The sequence below is a fragment of the Macaca thibetana genome, chromosome 13 (genome assembly GCF_024542745.1).
Source record: "Macaca thibetana thibetana isolate TM-01 chromosome 13, ASM2454274v1, whole genome shotgun sequence".
Lineage (NCBI taxonomy): Eukaryota > Metazoa > Chordata > Mammalia > Primates > Cercopithecidae > Macaca > Macaca thibetana.
The window spans coordinates 26,362,539-26,376,296 of record NC_065590.1 but is presented as its reverse complement, the minus strand read 5'-3'; the positions used below and the strand labels follow the sequence as shown (position 1 = coordinate 26,376,296).

The window sequence follows — 13,758 nt, the reverse complement described above, 5'->3', positions numbered from 1 at the left end:
GCTATTACTGATTTAGTGGAGCAATTATTTTGTGTAATAACCTGTGACTGACTGAATGCCTATTGTTTCACCCTTCTTTTATGTGTCCTTATAATGATTTTCTTAAGGCCAATTGTAATCTCATATGTATTTCCCTAACAAAGAGTACCTTGATCTTGAATGTTCCTTTATTTCCATGCTGCCCTCACCTTTCTCCCAAATGTACATTCTAAAAGACCCTTTCAGCATATTGCTTATTTAGAGTGAACACATGAAGATGCTTTTTTATATGCTTAGGGGAAGAAGAAAAGACCATCCAGTAAAAATTTCACATTGTTTTCCCACCCAAGTGTATCTTGCTCAGATAAAGGGGCATCACAAAGGCCACCCTGGCATTCCTGCCAGCATTCAGCATTCCATGCCCCATCTCTCTCTTAAATTGGAAAACATTTTTACCGATTTCTTAATATGTTTGAATTCCTGTTTTTCACATCATCCCTGATATATTTGGGGGTGCTGGATTGGAATATGTAACACTTTTCTTGCTAAATAGTCGGGTTTTGATTAATTGGCTTCTGACTTATGGAGCTATATTTACAGCTCTGTGAGGTAGATAAATTCACAGCATAAAATAATACCCTCCCAATCATTCAAGGCAGTCAGTTTGCACTCACATATAACCCAGATGCACTTAAAATAAAGGTGTCTATCAACCAGTAAGTAATGTGATTTCTCAATTGCCCTGTTCATAGATTGAGACAAGTCTATGTGGGGCAATTTTTCAAGAGCGTTAGGAAGGGCTGTCTCCATAATATTTCCCTACTCTGTCCCTTTATTGATGGCCAACATTCCGTATTTATGTAATGATTCCTGTGGCCCCTATAAAAGTGGAAGTAAGCCGGGAAAGGAGTTACCTGGTATTTCTCAAACTATTATATAAACCAAGCCACCATATTTTATCATTCCGAAGGCGTACAGCTCTCATGTTATTCTATGTGAATGGTGCCCCCTGGTGATGTGCTGTATCTATGCTGCAGTGAACTTAGTGGATGTATGCTCAAGATTCTGCTTTGTTTGTACATTATTCAGGTTTTTTTTTAAATGTTCATATTTTCATGGGAATGAGTTATCAGTTCCTCTCTTGAAAGCATGTTTGATTAGAAAGAGTGCAGACTTGTTTGTGTGGTTGCTTCATAGTATCATTGGCCTGAATTTTTTTTTTTTTTTTAAAGGAGCTATAGCTAATTAAAACAAAATTAGCATGGCCAGGTGTGGTGGCTCATTCCTGTAATCCCAGCACTTTGGGAGGCTGAGGTGGAAGGATCACCTGAGGTCAGGAGTTTGAGACTGGCCTGGCCAACATGGCAAAACCTTGTCTATTAAAATTACAAAACTCAGGCAGGCGTGGTAGTGAGTGTCTGTAATTCCAGTTACTGGGAAGACTGAGACAGGAGAATTGCTTGAACCTGGAAGGCAGAGGCTGCAGTGAGCTGAGATCATGCCACTGCACTCTAATCTGGGTGACAAAGTGAGACTCCATCTCCAAAAAAAAAAAAAAAAAGATTAGCAAAATGTTGATATTGAAACCGCAAGATGGCTGCGTGGGGATTCACTATGCTTTTCTTTTTACTTTTGTGTATGTTTGAAATGTTCTACAACAAAAAAGGTTAAAACATAAAAGGAACTCAGCTTTAGATTGTTAAAAACACACAAATCCTTGCCATGTAAGTCTTAAATACTTATTATAGGAAAAATCCAAATGCAAAAAATGTTTATGTAGTAGAAGAATGGAATATGACTAAAATTTTTCCAAAATAGAAGAGTATATTTACAAATCATAGTATTTAGCCATATTATGCAGCCCAGAAGAATAAATAAGTAGATACTTTTTAATATATAAAAAAGAAAGAGTACAGAGATAAAAAAGACAGAAGCTCTCTGAGAATGGGATCCACAAAAATGCAGAATAAAAGTTTACTCTTTTTATTTTGTTCTCAAAACTCTTCCTCCTGCTGCTTCTTTTAACAACTCCCTGCCATGATCCACCATCCATTTATTCATTCATTCATTTACCCATCCATCTATTATCCATCCACTCATTCATTCATCTATCCACCCATCCACCTACCCATCTTTCCATCCATTTCTTTACCCATATATTCATTGACCCAGCAAACATCAGTTAAGTGCCTGTCATTTGCCAAGCATTAATGGATGATCCAATACCCAATTTGAATTTCTTTACATAATACTTCAATGATCCAGAGAGAAAGAGGACTTTGAAAAATTATCTGTCGTTCAGAGATTGGAGAGTAGTGTGCAGCGGAATACATTCAAACTTTTGAAGATAGCTTTTTGCAATTGTGCCTTGTACTTCCTTTTCCCACTTTCTCTCTCCCTCCCCCATCTTCCTTACAAAATGTACAAAGGGTCCTAGATTCAGTGGGTACTGGGTAGAGGTGCACAGAACATTGCCTCAAGTTGTGCAACGTGGCAGCCCTATAGACTTCAGGAACTTTGTTCTGCAATATACATTTTTTTTGTTTCATTATTTTCTTTTTTTTATTTTTATTTTTATTTTTGATGACAAAGCCGGGTTTATTGTTCTGGGTTAAACCTGTGGAGGCAGGACCTGGGAAGGGGCATGGGGACAGATGAAGCTGGTGACTGTATCTTCCTGGTCATTGCTGGGTTCTCAGCACCCTTGGCCTCCACTCAAGTTCTAGGTGAAGCCCAGTGCTGGGGGATGGGGTCCTCTTCCTCCCAGTGCAGCCTGTGGGATCACTTGTAAGATCCCACATGGAGGTAGGGGGTGGGGTGTTGGCCTGCGCTGGGGCCAGCGTCCTCAGGAAGGTGTCCTGGAGGAGATGGCGGCAGCCGCCCCATTCTTCTTGGCCGGGACCTTCAGCAGGGCCAGCTTCTCGGGCAGGCTGCTGCTGGCTTTCATCACCACATCGTGTTCGATCTTCTTCCGGATCCCGACTTCTAGGTTCTTCTTGAGCTTTTGCTGCTGCACGACGCGCGCTTTCTTGGGAGCGATAACACGACCGCCTTTTCTCAGGCCCCGATTCTTTTCAGATGCCGCCGCTGCTGTCTTGCTCTTTGCGGGCTTGTGCGCCTGGAACTTGCGCTGCCCCTGCGCCATGATCCCTCATTTATTTTCATAGGCTATTTTTCATTAAAGCTTCAAGCTCATTATCTCTCCTCCAGGAGGCTTATTTTCTGACAAGATTAGATTGCTGTTTTTCTTCTTATTGATTGATTGATTGATTTACAGGTAAGAGGAGTGAATGTCTATATACTTGGTCAGGTTCACTTTGATTCCTTATTTCCAAGATGAATTCAAATGTAATGAATCTCTTGAGCCAGACAGGGATTCTTGTTAAATATCACATCCCTCTATTTCAGTTTAGTCTTCTGCTTAATGGAAAACTGAATAGGTCCAAAGATTGCAATTTCTGCTTTATTTGGCATAATGCCGATACAAGGAACAATTACATCTTAATGATTATATCCCTTATACACTTGATTGCTTAGACCAGTATATGTCCCATTATGTGAAGCAGTCAGGATGCTTTCACCATCTCAGAAAGAGAATAACTTGAGCCTGCACAATCAAAAATGTATCATCGCAACTCTTTTCTTCTGAAAGATAGAGCCATATTCTTTTGAACCGATAACCGAAATGAGAAAAGCTGACATTGTATTATTAACCAGTCCTCTAGATATTTGCTTTAGAATTAAGTGTGACACATTGAAAGACATGGTCAGAGAACTGCTTTAGTTCTCTACCAGCTCAATAACATAAACAATATGAACTGGGGTTAGAAACTCCTTAAAGAATCAATGGAAGAGAAATTCATTAAATAAGATAAAATAACAAGGAAGATGCCATATCATTTCTTTACAATTCTCTCATGAAGTTGTATCTTGGGTTCGTCATGAAACAGTGCTCAGTGAAAGACTTAGGTGCAAAGGATTTCTTATGAATGTTCATTCAGGAGGAACCCCTGAGGGAGTGGAGGAAGCAAAATTGGACATGGAGGGAAAACCAAGCAAAGGTGTGCTTTTACCTGAACTCAGCTCTATCCTGAAAGGAGCTCTGGAGCATAAGTTACAAAAGACCATCCTTAAAGGGGTGCAGGTACCAAGTATATGGAAGGTGGGTGATGAACACACCATACTTGGAAAGGAATCTACAGGGAGTTGCATGGGGTACCAGTAGTGTTCAGTGCACTGAAATGCTGAACTCAAGATTGGAAAATTTTTCTGGAGGTTGGTTTCTGTAAAACTCTCCCAGTTTGTTATAACACACTCTATTCTGGGGTCCTTTGGAAGAGTAGTAGAAAGGAAAACATGGCTGTGGACTCAGGGAGACCTAGGATTGAATCCTTACCCTGCTATTTGCCAGCAAATAGAAAAACCTGGCCTAGAGTAAATAGCACGATCCCTAAATATACACGCATTAAATCAGCAGTGCTCCTTCTCACACACATCTGCTTTCTATAAAATTTGATATTTGGAACTTTTTCACCATAAGTCACTTAAATCTTAGTTTTTGACTTTTCTCCTCCAGGAAGATTTTAATTTTCAAGCTTACTTCTCAGCAAAATAATGGGATTTAACCTAATTTCAAATGATTCCTGGCAACAGAGAAATACTTATGGTATGCTTATTTGTGGAAACAGAAAGTCCTTCTTCTTCCCAGAGTCCTCTCTGCAGATGCACCTGCCCACTCAGCCTGCCCACAATGCAGGCCCTCTTTTCACACACCCTTGGAAGAATATTCTTCAAGGAAGTCTAAAGACAAAGACAAATTACAAGAAAGCACTGCTTTTATTTTCATTTTTTCCAAATTAAGCTCCTGACCTACAATTATTATTCTGTGTTCTTTCCTCCTCCTCAAAGCTGGTTTTAGTTTCTCTACTGCATTCCCTGATCCTAGGGTATCTGGCAGTTAGTGGTCAGCAGGCTCTGTCAGGCAGCTCATCATTTGGTCAGGATCCAGGCTACCCTCTGCATCTCTCAGCCAAAACCCTCCATGTGTACCCTTGTGGTTTTAAAGGAAGACAAATGGCCCTTCTGGGACCCAGGTAGCCAAATAGAAAGACATGACCCTCTTTGGTCTTGGCTGGGGTGAGAACCTTCTTCCTGAGTCATTCATTAGCTTAAGCTTCTTTCAGATCAAGAGATTCTACCAACTGTGGCAGGGCATGGAGGCTTATGCCTGTAATCCAAGCACTTTGGGAGACTGAGGCTGGAAGATAACTTGAGCCCAGAAATTTGAGACCAGTGTAAGCAACATAACAAGACCTCCTTGTCTCTCCAAAATTTTTTTTTAAATTTGCAAGGCATGGAGGCATGCAACTGTAGTCTCAGCTACTAAGGTGGCTGTGATGGGAGGATTGCTTGAGTCTGGGAGGTGGAGGCTGCACTGAGCCATGATGGTGCTACTGCACTCCAACCTGTATGACGAACCAAGACCTGTCTCAAAAAGAAAAACAAGTAAAAATAAAAGAAAGAAATTCTACCAATTGCAAAACGTTAGGCTTTAAAAATCTTTCAATCATAGGATATTATTGCTGGAGGGAGTTTTAGAGATCATTTTGTCCCACCTATTAATTTCAGAGAAGAATGGACTGAAGCTTACATAGCTTAGATGTTTTCCTCACAATCACACAGTAGACAATGCTAGTGCTACACTTTTATGACACCAATGGTTGCCAGACTTTTATTTATTTATTAGCAGTACAGCCTCTGTTTTGAAAAATATCTTGCTCTGAAATATACCAACTACACCTAATTCATATGAAGTGAGAGACAGGGAGCCCAAAATCAAATCTATACCCCTTTGTTCTTTTTGCAGCTCTGTGCCAAATTCCCTCTTGAAAAACGAATTTTTAATGGCTCTTAGAGATCTAATTCAGTGCTTTAGGTTTCTAATGGGTCTTTATTATGGAGCTTGATTAATATTGTTTAGAAAGTCCTGCACCCAATCATGTGTTTCAAGCTTGGAATGCCCCATAAAAAAGGGAAGCTCAGGCCAAACAGGTCAGTGCCAGATTGGGTCCAGAGCCTGGAAAGAGGATCAGGGAAGCTGGAGAAAGAACCAGATAGTGGCTGAACTGAGCCCTGAGCTTCCAAGCCGAGTTTGGAGTCTAGGAAATAGTCTTCAAGGCCAAGTGGAAGGGGCTGAACTGAAAAGAGAATGCTGAGCCAAGGTTCAGGAGCTGAGTTAGAACTGGATGGAAGGAAAGTTAGGGGAATGGTATTAGTTTTTCCATTGCTATTTTTTTGCAGAAATTACTACAGCTCAAATTACTGTAAATTTGGTGGTGTATAACAACATGAAATTTATTATCTCAAAGTTCGTATGGGTCAGAATTCTGAGCATGGTTTAGATAGGTTGTCTGCCCAGGGCCTCACCAGGGTTAAATCAAGGTGTTGGCCAGTTTTTATTCCTCTGAGGAGCTCAGTGTTTTCTTCCAAGCTCCTGTGGTTGTTGGCAGAATTCAGTAGCTTGAGATTATAGAATGGATATTTTCACTTTCTTGCCGGCCATTAGCCAGGGGCTACTCTTTGCCCCCACCCGATGTTCCTTGCCACATGATTCTCTCTACTGTAGAGGGAGCTTTTAAATTTATTAGGAGAGCATGACTTTAATGCTTGACCATCTTTTGAAAGGGCTCCATAGATTAGGCTAGGCTCTCCCAGGATAATCTCTTTTGCTAAACCAAAGTAAACTAATTAGTAACCTAAACATGGGAATGACAATCTCATAGTATTCATGAATCCCTTCCACACTCTAGGGGAGGGGATTATACAGGGAATGTACACCAGAGTGCAGGAACCTTGGGGTCATCTTAGAATTTTGTCTACAACAGGAATGAAGCCAGGGAGACCAAGGACAGTCTTCTGGCTTCAAATGTAGACTCTACCACATGGAACCTGAAGGGCCTTGGGTGGGGAACTCGCAGTAGGTCTCCTTTATGCCTTACCAGTAAAATGGAATTGTAATCACACTTAGTTCTGGGAGTTGTGATGGAGATTCAGTGGAGGTATACACAGAAGTTCTTAATCACTGCCTGACCTAGGGTCAATGCATAATGAATGCCAGCTTTTTAAACGCATGGCCTGTGGCTCACCTTCCAAGAACCATCTGCACTCTGATACTTGGATTGGCTTAAAGGTTCCAGTCAGGAAAGATATTTTCCCTTTTAAGAAATACGAGGTCATGAAGCATCTCAGAACTTTACTGAGACGATGAACTGCAGGTGCTGGCGCTCCTAGATGTCCCACACACACACCCAGCAGAGCACTGGGTCCTTTCTCATGGCTTGCCCTCGGTGGCATGCCTTATGGAGGCTAATGGCTAAGCAGAAGATTACGTCTTAGCCCCGGGCTAAAAAGGGAGCATCATATGTTCATATTGTAGAATAAGAATGAATGAATGAATAAATGAATAAATAAAGGAAGCATCAGGGTTGGCTCAAATTTCCTGATGACATGAAGTTTGAATTGGCACCTGAAGGCAGGTAGAATTTGGATTGTGAAAGTCAGGAAGAAAGTGTTCTTGATAATTTATATAAAGCTGTCGCCCCAGGGCTCAGCTTATCTCCTGGGTTGAATAGAGGCATTTCTCTTCTCACATCTGGGAAGCAAGTAACTTGGAGTGAGTAACTAACATACCTTGTGTCAAGATCTTATCTAATTTTAAAATAATTAAAACCTAATTAATTTACATATTCTTTAAGTCGGCCTTGGTCTCTTACATGGGTGTGCCATTAGTAACAAAGTGTAAACTGAGATCATGCATATCAACAACTGTCCACTTTTCTCAAAACTGAAAGCCTATGTCCTTCTTACATTGAAGGCTATGGTTTCTATCAGTAGTGTGGTGGATGACGGGGAACATGAATTAGGGGTGATATCTAAAGTCCCATAACAGTGGGCATATGTAGACTTCCAATATGGAGAAAGACATTTCAAGTTGTTCCCAACGTCCAGTAACCCTCATGTACATTTCCATTTTTTATATAACATGCAATAGCTCAACTTTGCAGATATCTTGTTAACTCACTTCCTTCCCCACAGATGTACTTGGATATGAGAATTTCCAGGTGCTTGCTTTCTTTAGCTATTCTTGCTATTAAAGTTAGTTAAAAAGTTAACTGTAAGTGCTATACCTTTTTTGAGAATGCTGCAGCTGTTTGAGCCAGTTATAAAAGATCTGTAAAGCAGCCTCAAGGGATATGTGGAGGATTTTCATCAGCTAGGCAATTTATAGTTCTGTTTAGTTTTTACTAGATGTCACGTATTCCCAAAAAAGTTACAACAACATCAGCTTCAGCTTTATTATTAGTATACACCTGAAAACACTTTGGAAACAAAGAGTCTTCAAAAGACTCAGCGTGATTTTACAGATACATTGCATGAGCCATTTTCTGAGGAAGTTAGTGTGGAAGCATCAGTGGTTACTAGTGGGCTGCAAGACCACTTGAATGACCAATGGAATCAGTCAACTATTAGTAGCAGTTACTGGTAAGAGGAGTTGAGGAGGCTTCCTGGAGGAGGCAGCACTTGAGCTGACTCGCTTGAGCTGATTCGTTAAAGGATTGGTAGAAGTGAGACAAAACGGAAGATGGTCGTGGGGAAATAGGTTCCACACAGGAAGACCAGTGAGAAGATAAGCCCGGGCAGGCAAAAAATAGTGTTAGTGGGGAACTTCAAACAATTCAGAGCTGTTAGAGGATGACCTGTGGGGAAGTGAGAAAGGGAGTGTAGGGAGGTGAGGTCAAAGAGGGAATAAGGTCTACATAGGTCCCAATGGCTTGTTGGGCAATTAAAAGGAATTTAAATTGGGCAGTTTAAAGGAGTTTGCTGTGGGCAGTGGCAAACAGCTGAAGGGTTTTAGTCAGGGCAGAGTTAAAGATAGAACTACTTTTCAGGTGGGTTCTTATTAGAGTCTACCTTAAATGCTGTGTGGAGGAAATAGATTAAGTGGGACAAGTCTGAAGGCAGGAGGCCAGTGAGGAGGCTGTTGAAGTAATTCAGGCTAGCAATGAGGAAGTCATAAGCAGGTCTAGCGTGGGAGGGATGGACAAGAGTTAAAAGCACAGCTTCTGTACTTGTTTTCCTTTCATGGAAAGGAATAGAGCATGCCACTTATAAAATGAGTGCAGAAGCCAGACTGCCCCAGTGTGACTCTTTAAGAACTACTTATGTGACCTTCGCAAACTTCCTTCTCTGTAAGATAGGGGGTGAGAATACTAGTATTGCAAAGATCACACCTATGAATACATGGAAAAGCATGAAAGAGTATTTGGCACATCTCAGGTGTTCAATATATGTTAGTGATTATTGTTATGAAAGAGTTTAGCCCTGAAAGTTGCATTTCTCAGACAAACTCCAAGAGGTGGAATCCTGAATCAGATACTTGTTAGGGTACTGTGGCAATTTAACGATTTCGTTCCCCAATCTCCTCATCTGTAAATGTAGATAACAATAATTTGTACTTCATAGGGTTGCAGTACGAATTAAATGTGGAAATACATGTAAAGTACTTAGCAAGTGACAGATGTATCTTAACTCTTTACCACTACCACCACCATCATCACCATCATCATCTTCTAGGCAACTCTTTCATTTATCCCTTTTACTTTTTTTGAGAATAGTATATTGAATACTGGTAGTTATTAGTTATATGAAAAGTGACATGCTCCCCACATAGCTTGATTTTCTTACCTATATTTGAGTTCTCATAATATAAAACTACTTTGCCTGCTAAATTCACCTTAATGTTTCAAGAAAAAAATCTCTGACACATTTACTAATCTTATAATTTTATATTTGTGTAACACCTTTGACCTATAAGAGAAGGAAGTGAAGGTAAAAGTGCTAATTTTTTCTTTACTGTGGCTGAAATTTTATTATAAAGTATCTCTTGGCCCTGGTATTCACATAATCTATTTTGTAGGAAATGTCATTACTGTCCTCCAGTTGGGTTGTTCACTGCCGGGAACTGAGGAATAAGACTCGAATTTAGCACTTAGACTGGGTCTCTAAATTGAAATAGAAAATGCTCAATGTATAATATTACTATGCTCAATCTATTATGCAGGCATTATTAAGCACTCACTGAGTGCTTCCATCTTTGGGCTAAGGGTTATGAAGATGGAAACAAATTTGAGTCAAACAGCTTGCTGTCAAGGTAGGGAGACTCAGCTGGCATTGATGGGTGATTAATGAGCATTGAGTCCTGTGTAGGGAAAATAAGCACTCTGATTGCTCAGAGTTGGCGAGACAGGCACTTCACTGCATCCTGGAGAGGCCCAGACCTGGGATCAGTCCTAAAAATGAAGCCTTTGTCACTTTAGAGAAGACATTTCCTACTGGGTGGCCTCAGTTTTACTCTCATTAAACTGGGTTGGCACTAGATGATATCTTGGTTAGCTCCCAACTTTTATACTTGCTGGTTAAATGTGAGCTGGGTACTTTCTAGAAGCTTTCTAAAGAATAAACAAATGGGGCTGGATACAGTGGCTCATGCCCATAATTCCAGCACTTTGGGAGGCCAAGGAAAGAAATGGAAATGGAAAGATCACTTGAGGCCAGGAGTTCAAGACCAGCCTGGGTAACATGGTGAAACCCTGTCTCTACTAAAAATACAAAAAAAAAGAAAAAAAAATTACATAGGTGTGGTGGCACACACCTGTAATCCCAGCTACTCAGGAGGCTGAGGCACAAGAACAGCTTGAACCCAGGAGATAGAGGTTTCTGTGAGCCCAGATCTCACATTGTACTCCAGCCTGGGCAACAGAGCCAGACTTTGTCTCAAAAAAAAAAAAAAAAATATGATAAACAAGTGGATCTTAAAGTTATTGTTGTTCTTGTTGTTTTTTAAGGAATCCATAGCTTTACCCTACAACATATGAACTCTCTCTAGTCTATATTTTATCTCTGGATCAACTGTTATCAGACCATGTGTGCTAGGTCCTTTATGAATAAATTTCCTTGAACTGTGCTATGGGGTTTATGCTAAAAAAAAACAAACAAACTTGAGATTGTGTTGATTGTCTTTAGGTAGTGAAGGAGATCACTGACCTTCTCATACAGAGTTCCCTCCATGAAGCTATGTTTCCCTGAGGAATTGATATGCTTCTTTCCTACTATTTCTGGCAGGTGTACATCTGACATGGTCTCCCCTAGACTTTGCAGGCTAGGAAGCTTGGCCCAGAGTGTGATTCAAAATGCACATGGGTGACACATCTTCATTTTATCGTTCTTCTTTTTCATTTCTCTGATCTTTATTTTTATCTTTGTTATTTTTCCATGTTATTGCATAGATGCATCTAATCCACCTTTAATTATCTGTGGATCAAACCAAGCAGCAATGTGTGGTAAACAGAAGGTTTAGGTGCCAAAAGCAGAGTCTGTGCTCAGGAGGATATTCACTCTTTTGTGATAAAAATAACCCCTCACGTGGGTATAGCATATTTCAATTTACAAAGTACTCTTTGAATATTTATTACTACCTTGTGAAGTGTGTGGTGAAGTTCTTTATTTTCTTCATTCTACAGATGCAGAAACTTGAGGCTCAGGGAAGGCAAGTGATTTGCTGCATGTTGCTTGGTGTTGAAAGGTGCGGCGGTCTGGGTTTAACAGGAACATTTACCAGCCAAGGTTCAGCAAGAGGAGCTTTTCAGTCCCCTAATCCCTCATTATCCCTCAGAGAGGTACACTGAGGCCAGGACAATGCTGACACACCATGAAGTAATACTCTATGGACAAGAAATTGTCCTGCTGATGCTCTTACGGTATAAATGTGAAAATGACCTTCTAAGAGAGTGCTAGGAAATGGCAGCTGCTTGGCACCTGAAAACCTTGGGGTCCCTGGGTTCTTGGGAAGCCAAGTTCAGCACAGTACTACCAATGAGAGAAGGAGGAACCCAGGACCCTTCTTCCACCCAGGGAAGATGTGGTTCCTCCCTGCTGAGATAATGGTTGTCATCAGTCCTAGCTAGCTTATTGACAGGTAACCTACAGTACATGCTGGACCAAATGGGACAGTCCTTGTCTCCACACATTAGTAATAAGGTAATAGAGCTTGAACTGGAACCCAGGGCTCCTATCCTCAGATCCATTCTTTGCTCCACTGTCACATTACATTGGTTAAAGGGCCACAGATATTCAGGCCTGAGAAGCAGTATCCCCCTGTAGAAATTCTCAGGACAGAAATAACAGCTTCCTCTGTTCTACTCTCATTGTACCTCATCCTTTATTATGTTTGTTGACCGGCATATACTTCTTCTCCTATATAGGGCAATGCCTATGATCTATTAATTTTAGTAGCCTGCAGCAGTTTGTGTAGTTTATGGCATACAATAGATATTTAATAAAGAAAATTAGCTTACGAATTCAGTATCTCCCTGTTAACTTTCAAAAATGAATTCCTTGGTATACTTAGACTTTTTTAGTCTGCCTAGTCATTCATTGATTTTTATCACCAAACAAAACCCACAAAACACCATACAGAGTACATTATGTTGATGATTACTACCTGTGGAGATGTTCTTCTGATTATCTCGTGAAGCTGCTTCCTTCTCTATATGCCCTCTTGCTTCAGACCTCATCATCTTTCACTTGAAATATACTGTTATCTGAAGTCTCCTTATTGATTATCTGCCACCCGTCTCAACTGAGACCATCTTCCACCTTGTATTCCATCCTTTCTGATCTGCCTGTCAGATTCTAAATACATCTGATGAAGTCTTCCCATTCATTCTTCAAGACCCAACTCAGCAATCACCATACCTTCACCTTGATATATCATACATGCCAACGGTTTCCTGGGTCATCTCTCAAGGGGATGTATTGACTTTAGTTTTTGCTTTTGAATATATGCTGAAAAAATTGGTCATATTCTCTGCAATTTATTGATGATCGTTAGTTATAGTGGCATTTGCCATTGAAAATAAATCAACTTTCAGGCAAGAAACCTGAAAAGGTATAACTTTTAGGGTTCAGGGAAAGAGTATAGGATCCTTGTGACGTGAGAGTTATAAAATAAAACAGTAGAATCTATAATCCTGGAATAGACTGACTGCTGCTAAAGGTCACGTGTGTCCTCTACCCCTTGTTCCACATTACATTCTCTGTATCCATAGCAGAAGATTCTGGCTTATGTGTTTTTTATCACGTTCACTCACAGTAATGACTCTGCTCTTGGTTATTTATCTTTGTTAGCGAAGAGACACTGTGTTGCCCTTCCCAGGGTTCTTGCACTTTAATATCATCTCTCAGGGAAGGGAAGGCTTTGGTGGCAAATTATAAAACAATTGCAAAGAATTGTGAGCAACTTTAGAGAGCCAAAGTTTTTGCTTTGGGTATCCAGTCATTCTCTGGGAAGTAGACTAATAAAATTCCTGCAATATTCATCCCTACCTTTTTATGCCTGCTGAACTATATGTGAATCCTCAGTATGCATCTACTTGGGTCAACCTAAGGCAGAATTGTAAAGAATTCGAAAGCATAATGAGAGTTTTAGAGATGGAAAGATATTAGAGATATTTTTCCAGGATGATTTTTACCTTGTCTACCAACATCAGTTTTATGGGTTGGAAGCTTTGAAGCCTTTATCTAAAACAACTGTGAGGCTACCTCTAGGTACTGTGAGCAACATGTTGGGATTGTTAGCATTGTCTGTCATGGTTATAGGTGAGTTCAAAGCATGCTTGTTGTATCTCATACAACTTCTTCTCCAGTGTAGAGAGTGCCTCT

The 13,758-nt window shown here is 40.4% G+C and overlaps 2 protein-coding genes across 7 annotated transcripts in view; one reads left to right on the top strand and one right to left on the bottom strand.

Annotated features, from left to right (window-relative positions):
• The window catches only part of CTNNA2 (catenin alpha 2), a 1,178,402-nt gene that overhangs the window by 1,021,634 nt on the left and 143,010 nt on the right, over positions 1-13,758 (top strand). The gene's annotated exons all lie outside the window — the stretch shown is intronic.
• LOC126933373 (leydig cell tumor 10 kDa protein homolog) lies at positions 2,557-3,132 on the bottom strand. The gene has a single exon (XM_050752985.1). It carries the CDS (start codon positions 3,122-3,124, stop codon positions 2,825-2,827), a length of 300 nt encoding a protein of 99 aa, XP_050608942.1. The 5' UTR covers positions 3,125-3,132; the 3' UTR covers positions 2,557-2,824.